This window comes from Halichoerus grypus, chromosome 8, assembly GCF_964656455.1.
Source record: "Halichoerus grypus chromosome 8, mHalGry1.hap1.1, whole genome shotgun sequence".
Lineage (NCBI taxonomy): Eukaryota > Metazoa > Chordata > Mammalia > Carnivora > Phocidae > Halichoerus > Halichoerus grypus.
The window spans coordinates 46,583,288-46,592,597 of NC_135719.1; the positions used below are offsets into that span (position 1 = coordinate 46,583,288).

General features: G+C 43.6%; 1 protein-coding gene across 1 annotated transcript in view; it reads right to left on the bottom strand.

Moving 5' to 3' along the window:
* The window catches only part of PIAS1 (protein inhibitor of activated STAT 1), a 119,266-nt gene extending 117,183 nt beyond the window's left edge, over positions 1–2,083 (bottom strand). Inside the window, exon 1 of the mRNA XM_036087085.2 lies at positions 1,994–2,083. Within this exon, the coding sequence (XP_035942978.1) occupies positions 1,994–2,017 (24 nt within the window). The 5' untranslated portion in view covers positions 2,018–2,083. The remainder of the gene's footprint in view (positions 1–1,993) is intronic.
* Positions 2,084–9,310: the final 7,227 nt, after the last annotated feature.

Here is a 9,310-nt window from a genome sequence, read left to right on the forward strand (position 1 = left end):
TCCCAGCATGTGCTTTCCATACCAGTTTCTTTGGACAGCATCAAGAGTGACAATATAACCAGCGCAAGCTTTTCAGCTTTATTCTGTGGCCCATGTATAACAGAACTGATTAGCTATCATTCAAAAGGATTCCAAACAAAATAAATATTAGAAGGCAAAGATCACAGCAACACTGTGACTACATCTTAAGAGTGAAACTATAGAAAACATGTATCTTAAAGTTGTGTACTTTGTATTTCAAGAGTTAATGACCTCAAAAATATTCCAATTGCTGAGGCTTTTTAATTTCAGTCAATAGTTTGAAACTGGAAAAAAACGAGACCAACCATTCCAAATCCGCTCTCTCTTCAATTAATTTGTAATTAGAAGTAAGTTTTAAAAGAATGACATTCAAAGCCAGCGCCTTAATATACAAATTTTGGAATGTTAACATTGCAAAATTATTGAGGAAACTGATCTTTCAGCGAAGCTTTCCACAGAAAAACTCCAGAAACAAACCTGGTGTTTGCCTGTTCTAGAAGCTGTCGTTTCAGTATAACGGAGAAATTTTTTAAAAATAATTTTTATTAAATAGAGACAGAGGACCCTCCCCAAAGATTTACAACTGTATATCCCAATCGCCACTCTGACAGAGATGTCAGTTCTCTGGGTCAAGATATAACCAGCTGCTTGGTTCACACACAGGAAGCCACAGAGAGGGGAATATCGCGTTCAGAGCCTCGAAATAATACGCGTTAGTTAAAACTGCCTGCTACTAAACCAAAATTATTCAAGCGGAGCCCCATTTGTCACAATCCAATCATAAGGGTTCCACCCCCCTCCCCCAACAGCTTGTGTAGTGGTATATCTGCTTCGGTAAAGAAGCCATCATCAGGTAAAGAAGATTGGGGTGGGAGAAAAAGCGGGGAAAAGGGGGCACCCTTTCATCCAATTTCGCGAGGCGTGAGTAATTGGTACAGTTGAGAGGAACGTTCTATTTATTGGGGGTTGAAGTAGGATAAGGGGAGAATTTCGTTCAAATCAACATGGCCAGCAAGATGTCCCTACAAACAAAAGGCAACGGGGGGATATAAACACGAACCATTCACCTCCATCAGCTATAGCATCGCCATCATGGTGTGTGCAGAGACCCCCAAAGGCTCCTCTCACCCTCCACACCAGGCAAAGGAAGAGAAGGAAAAGAAGGGAGAGGTAGCTGTTTCCCACCACCCACCACTGCTTCCAAATACACACCCTTCGAGGGGGGTTCTTCCCCCCCCCCCCGGTTGCCCAGAATGAGAGAGAAAGTAACGTCCCGCCCAGGCAGACTACCCCGCTACCCCTCAGCCGAACCCCAACGCCGGCCCGGAGCTCACTAAACTTTACCGGAGCTTGTCCCCACATCCCCGCCCCATAGCCCCAGGATCGCGCTAGCCACAAGCGGGGCACCCCGGGCGCCTCCTGACAGGCGGGCAGCCGGGTAGAGCCGAGTCCGGGGCGGGGGCGGCAGGGACCCACGGAGGGGCGGGGCGGCCGAAGCCAAGTTCCCGGGGGTCTGAGGAGAGCTCCTGACAGCAGCCCGGGACTGCAAAGGAGGAAGAGGAAGCGGCGGCGGGGAGCTTTCCCAATCCCCCCTACACGAACACTCTGCCCCAGCCCCCGTTCCCCATGGGGGGGCGGGGAGGCTGGTGGAAGGTGAAGAAGCCGAGCCCAGGGGGCAGCCGAGGCCCCTACCTCCCGACTCCCGATCTCTTCCCCCGCCACCCCCGCCAGAGGCGCCCACAACAATAACACGCCGGGGACGACCCGTCAGCGCCCCCGAGGCACCCGGGGCCCGCGGCCCGCCGCTGCCGGGCCCCCTCAGCTGGGGCCGGACGCGCCGCTCCTCCCTACAACTCCAGGCCCGGGTGGAGTCAGGCCCGAGCGGCCCCCCAGGGCCGGACCCATCCCCCTCGGCACCAGCGGCGCCGTCTCCGCGGCCGAATATTAGAAGTGAATTCGAGCTGCGCTTTACCTTTAGTTCCGCACTGTCCGCCATCTTGCGTCTGTCAGCGCAAGCGCACTGAACCTCGCCGGGGGCCGCCGCTAGACCCGCCCCTCTAGCCAGCCTGGCCCCGCCCTGGCCCGTCCCCTCTCGCCCCTCCACCTCCCCGTCCTGCCTCCGGCCTCCGCCCCTCTCCCGGCGCTCGGAGCCCCGCCCCGGGCACGTACAGCAGCGAGACCGGCACGTACCATTTAAATAATGGCGCCAAATGGGGAGGTTTGACAGTTACTCCCCCCTTGACCTCCCCGCCCCCCATCCTCTCCGGGCTAGCGCCTCCAGGGAAAGGCCGGAGCGAGGGGGCTGCGGGCCTGAGCCCCGCCCCTCCGCGGCCTGCGGAACCCTTCTGCAAAGCCTCGATGCCTACAGTCACAGAACCTGTAATGGCCCCCTCCCCCAATCAGCGAGTCCTTTTTGGCACCTGCTACCTGCCAGGCTACGCGTGGGCTAAAAATAACAATCCGTTACATTTGAGGATCATTTGATGATGCATTTCCAGATTTATTAGCTCCGATCCTCCTCATGACAGTGCTTTGAGGTGGGCAGAGAAAAGATTACAATTCACGTGGTATGTATATAGTCAGAAATGAGGGCTCAGAGAGGAAAAGTGACTTGTCCAAACACTTAACAGGGGTGACCTAAGACAAAATTCTGAAGACGTTCATTCATTAATTCTTTGTTTCAACAAGTAATTATTTAGTGATTATGTAACCGTCCTGTTTCTTTATGTATACATCGGGAAATTAAAAACAAAGTAACCGCCCTCCTGTACTTCTGTAATGGAGGAACAGACAAGTGAACCAATAAAGATACAATTACAACTGGTGATGAGTACCAGAAAAGAGCAAGGGGGTTCAGTGAGAGAATAAGGGTTGGAAGGAGATGTACTTAATACCTGGAGGGCTTTCTCCAATAAACTGACATTTAAGTAGATGTGATGAAAGAATTATTTCACACCTTTTCCTCTCTACTGCCTCCTATACCTCCTCCCTAACCCCCACTTTCTGCTCTCCATTTTGCTTCATTCCTCATTGAAAAAATGAAAAGAAAACAGACATGAACTCCCTGATCTACTCACCATCAAAACTATTCCTACAGACATAGTAACATTTGGGTTACTATGAATGAAGAAGGGCCCCTGTGCCTATGAAGGCCAGTCCCTCTACCAGTGACCTGGATTCCTTTCCTCCCACATTCCTAAGAACTTTACTCCTACAATCACCTCGCCCTCCAGCATCATTACTTTTTCCCCTATTAGATTACTCCTATCAGCATATAAACATACTGAAATTCCTCCCACCTAAAACAAAACCTCCCTTGACTCCAAAATCTCCTCCAGAACTGCTCTGTTTCTCTCCACTGCAAAAATTCTCGGGTATTTCAAGATCTCTCTACAGTGATTGTTCTCCCTTCCTCACATCACATTCCCTTCTCTGCCTACTCTGATCCAGCCTTGACTTCTCTCATCAGGATCACCGATCAAGATTATTAATGATCTCCATGTTTCCAAAACCAATGGTCAATTCTCCATTATCTAAAATGACCTCTCAGGAGAACTGCAAACAGTGGACAAGACTCCTTTCTCTTGAAACACGTTTCCCCCGAACTTCCTTTAACATCTCCCTGTCCTGATTTTCCTGTTCCTTCACTGAGCCTCCTTGTCAAAATCATCTGCTGATTTCTTCTCTTTGGCTCAACCTTTAAATGTTGTAGCCCTCCAGGGCTCAGTCCTCACCCTCTTATCTTCTCTTTTTACACTCCCCAGGTGAATTTATCCAGCTCGTTGACATTCAAATTTCTGTCTAGCCCAGACCTCCCCACCAAAATCCAGGTTCACAAATCCAACTGGCTACTTAATAGCTCTATTTCATGACTCCTAGTCATCTCAAGATTTCCATGTCAAATAGTGCCTTGATTTTACCCCTAGCCCTGTTCCTTTCCCACTATTCTCCGCGGACGGCACCATAATTCAGCCAGTTGTTCAAACCAAAAATCCGGAAATCATCCTTGGTCCCTCTCTTTCATTCACCTCTCACATCCAATCCTTCAGCCAATCCAGCTGACTCTGCCTCTAAAACATATCCCAAGCCTGTCCATTTCACTGGCCATCCACTACCATCACCCTATTCCAAGATGCCATAATTTCACAAATGGACTGCTAGGAAGGCTACTCAACTGACAGGACCACATTATGACTTTCATTGCCCTACACACTTTTGCCTTCTAGGGACTATGCTATAATAAAAAATATATATATGACTTCGTCCCTGGTTCCTGGCACAGAGTTCCTAAAACCTTTAAAATTTCTGGAGGATAGGATTATCTTTCATTATTCATGATGAGCCCCTTTCCACCATACCTGAGCTTATACTAATGAGGTGAGAGAGTATGGCTCCTCAGGAGCTTCAGGATGGGAGCTGGTCACTGGTAAGACTAAACACAAAGACTAAATACATGATTAGATGGGGGTTAGTAAATACATGGAAGTACTGGAAGGCGGGTGCCCAGAGAGGGCAAGGGCGCTCTGCATCCCCACCCTTCATGCATTACTCTATGCATCTCCTCCATTTGGCTGTTCCTGAGTTATTTCCTTTATAATAAACTGGTAAATCTAAGTAAAGTGTTTTCCTGAGTTTTGTGAGCCCACTCTAATGAATTATCAAAACTGAGCAGGAATTATAGGAATCCTCAAATTTGGTAAGTCAGCAGTACAAGTGGCCTATGGGACTGGCACCTGGTATCTGAAGTAGGGGCAGTCTTGTGAGGTCTGAGCTTCTGCCTGGAGTTGGTGTCAAAACTGAATTGTTGGATACTTAGTTGGTGTTGGAGAATTGGTGTGGAAAGATATCACATATTTGGTGTCAGAAAGAACCTCAGAGACCCCTTCTTCCATAAATATATAAATATATTAAGTATATATATATTAAAAATTACATTTAAAAAAAACTACATTTTACATTTGTATTGGTATAAAGACTAATGCAATCCAAGCAGAGTATACTTACCTTTTCTTCTGATTTTAAAGATTTAAAACATTTTTGTGGGCCCTAAAATTATTGTCCCACCCAGCATATAAAAATTAACTCAGAACTAATCATAGACCTAAATATGAGTTAAAACTATAAAACTCTTAGGAGTAAATCTCTATAACCTTGAATGAGACATAGCTTTCTTAGACATGGATCACACATGTGTTTGTTGTAGGAATGGTATAGCCACTTTGAAAAATAGGTTTGGCAGTTCTTTGAAAACTGAAAATGTACTCACCATACAACTCAACAATTCTTGGACATTTATCCCAGAGAAAGAGAGACTTCTTTCCATGCAGGAAATTGTACAAGAATGTTCATAGCAGTTTTATTTACAAGAGCCCCAAACTAGAAACTATCCAAATCTCCTTTAATGGGTAAATGGCTAAACAAACTGTGATACATGTATACCATGGAGTACTACTCAGCAATCTAAAAACAAAAAGAAAAAGAAAAAAAACTGTTGACACACACAACAACTTGGATAAACCCCAGGGAAATTATATTGACAGAAAAAAACTAATCCCAAAAGGATGCTTATTGCCTGATTCTATTTATGTAACATTAATGAAATAACATAATTACAGAGATGGTGAATAGACTAGTGGGTGCCAGGCAGTTAGGGATAAGGGGAAAGGGTGGTTCTTACCAATTTCAATTTCATGGTATTACACTGTAGTTCCGTAAAATGTTAACTTTGGGGGAGATGGAGGAAAGGATGAGTGTGGCTTCGCTGTACATTTCTTTGCAATCTCCTGTGAATCTGTAATTACTTCAATATAAAAGTACACATTTTTTCATATATATATGAATATGTATATCTGAAAAGTATACATGTATATAAATATTGAAGATACAATGTATGAAAATTGTGGGGAGAGAGACATCATCAAAACGGCAGAATAGGCAACTCAAACTCCCATACCTCCACGGAAACTTTAAATAATAACCAGCAACTGTCAGACCAACTTTGTCAGAGCTCTGAAAAATAGTCAAAGGTTTATAGCAACCAAGCAAATGCTTAATCCAAAAAAAAAAAAGACAACTTAAGAATGGTAAGAAAACTTTATGGTACTTTCACTTACCCCTGCCGTACTCCCCCCTGACTTGGCAGCAGTCTTGAAGACAGCAGCCTACCTTCCCAGGATGGAGCCCTGGTACCTGGAAATCATTGTGTTCCTCTGTTCTAACCTTCCTGGGAGCTAGCTGAAGGACTAATGTAAGGCCTATCTCTGTTTTGCTTAACCTGGAACCCACAATGGAAAAGCCGCAGACATTGCTTGAAAACACTGTAAGATGAATAAACAACCTGCAACTGCCTGGGGCCAAAGATTACAATTGGTACCTAAATAGACCACCTAAAGCTTGGGAGTAAAAGCTGGGGAGAGAAATTTACTGGGAAATTAGGTCATTCAAACTGAAAAATGCTCATGAACACTGGGGCATTTAGAAGGCCACACACATGTGCCTGAGACAAGATACATCTCAGGAAAGACACAAGAAAGCCCTAAGATTCCACCATTGACTGATAAATATGCTCAGTGCAACCAGAAAGTGAAGGCTCAGGAAGAATTTCAAATGGCCAAGTTAAGTGTTAAAAGAAATACCCCCACACAGAGCCAAACCACAAAGATTGGGAAAGGTGTTTTGTTTGTTTGTTTGTTTAAGTTCCCAGTGCTCAAGGAAATCTCAGTAAAAACACTGGCTGAACACAAGCTGAGGCTTCAACAATCAAGAACAGTAAACCCTGGAGAAGGGAGAGCATTTGAGTCCCAGAGATAACACATTATAATATTCGAATGCTCAGTTTTTTGATGACACCTAAAGCCTGTCGTCAAAGACTTTAAATCCAGTGTTTTAAATATTCTCAAAGAGCTAAAGGAAATGAGGTAAATAATGTATGAACAAAATGAAAATATGAATAAAGAGATAGAAATTGTTAAAAGGAAAGAAGTAGAAATTCTGGAGCTGAAAAGTAAAATAACTAAAATGAAAAAATCACTAGAGGGGTTCCAGAACAGATTTAAACAGTCAGAAGAAAGTAGAGGAAATCTTGAAAGCAGGAAGAGTAAAACAATTTATCATATACACGTACTCTCAATCAGACTAAAAGCCAATTTCTCATCAGAAACAGTCGAGGCTGCAGAGCAATGGGGTTCCATATTTAAAGTGCTGCTGTAAATAAACCCTGCCAAATAAGAATTCTATATCCAGCAAAATTATCCTTCAAGAATGAAGGCTAATATAAGGGGCACCTAGGTGGCTCAGTTGGTTAAGAATCTGCCTTCGGCTCAGGTCATGATCCCGGGGTCCTGGGATTGAGCCCCAAGTCTTTGGGCTCCCTGCTCAGCAGGGAGTCTGCTTCTTCCCCTCCCTCTGCCCCTCCCCCACTTGTGCGCACACACTCTCTCTCTCTCTCAAATGAATGCATAAAATCTTTAAAAAAAGAATGAAGTCTAAGACATTTCAAGATAAATAAAAGCTAAGAGAGCTTACTACTAACAAACCTGCCCTAGAAGGAATGCTAAAGAGAATCTTTTAGGTTAAAAGGAAAGGACAGTGAACAGTAACTCAAAGCCATGTGAAGAAATAAAGAACACTGGTAAAGGTAACGACATAGGTAAATAAAAGTCAGTATTATTATACTTTTGGTTTGTAACTCTTCCCCCTTTTTTCTATATGATCTAAAATATAAATGCTCAGGGAGCCCAGGTGGCTCAGTGGTTAAGTGTCTGCCTTCAGCTCAGGTCATGATCTCAGGGTCCTGTGATCAAACCCCCCACTGGACTCCCTGCTTAGCAGGGGGTCTGCTTCTTCCTCTGCCTCTCCCCACTGCTTGTGCTCTTTCTCTCTCTCAAAAATAAATAAAACCTTTGAAAATAAAATATAAAATATAAATGCTCAAAATAATAACTACATATCTATGTTAATGGGCACATCATGTATAAAGGAGCAATCTGTGACAATAAAAGGAAGGAACAGAGATGTATGAGAGCAGAGTGCTTATTATTGAAATTTAGTTGGTACTATTCAGATTAGGTTGGAAAATCACTAAAATATGTACAGGAAAGTTAAGAATAACGGAATCAGGGCACCTGGGTGGCTCAGTTGGTTAAGCGACTGCCTTCGGCTCAGGTCATGATCCTGGAGTCCCTGGATCGAGTCCCGCATCAGGCTCCCTGCTCGGCAGGGAGTCTGCTTCTCCCTCTGACCCTCCCCCCTCTCATGGCTCTCTCTTTCATTCTCTCTCTCTCAAATAAATAAATAAAATCTTTAAAAAAAAAAAGAATAACGGAATCAGGAACGCCTGGCTGGCTCAGTTGTTAAGCGTCTGCTTTCCGCTCAGGTCATGATCCCAGGGTCCTGGGATTGAGCCACGCATCAGGCTCCCTACTCAGCAGGAAGCCTGTTTCTCTCTCTTCCACTCCCTCTGCTTGTGTTCCCTCTCTTGCTGTGTCTTTCTCTGTCAAATAAAAAAATAAAATCTTTAAAAAAAAAAAAAAAAGAATAACAGAATCAGAACACTATAAAAAAGTCAGCCAGATACAAAAAAAAGGCAGTAATGGAGGAATTGAGGAATAAAAAGTATATAAATCATACAGAAAAGAAATAGTTAAGTGGCAGAGAGAAGTCCTTTCTTATCAGTAATTACTTTAAATGTAAACAGATTAAACTCTCCACTTAACAGAGAGATATTGTTAGAACAGAAAAAAAATGATTCATTTATATGCTATCTACAAGAGACAACTTTTAGATATAAAGGCACAAAGAGATTGAAAGTGGGAAAAAATACTCCACACAAATAATAACCAAAAGAGAGTGGTTATATATTATTATCAGACAAAATAGATTTTAAATTAAAAAAGTTATAAGAGACAAAGAAGGGCATTATATAAAGATAAAAAAAATTTTTTTTTTAATTCCTTCTGACAGGGATACCTGAGTGGCTCAGTCGGTTAAGCGTCTGCCTTCGGCTCGAGTCATGATCCCAGGGTCCTAAGATCGAGCCCCATATGGGGCTCCTTGCTTAGCAGAGAGCCTGCTTTCCCTCTGCCTGCTGCTCCCCCTGCTTGTGTTCCCTCTCTCCCTGTGTCTCTCTCTGTCAAATAAATAAAATCTTAAAAAAATAAATAAATAAAATCCATTCTGACAATCTGTCTTTTAATTGGAGAGTCTAATCCATTTACATTTGTATTGACAAAGATTTAATACATATAGAAGATACAACACATATAAACATATATGTACATATTGACAGAAC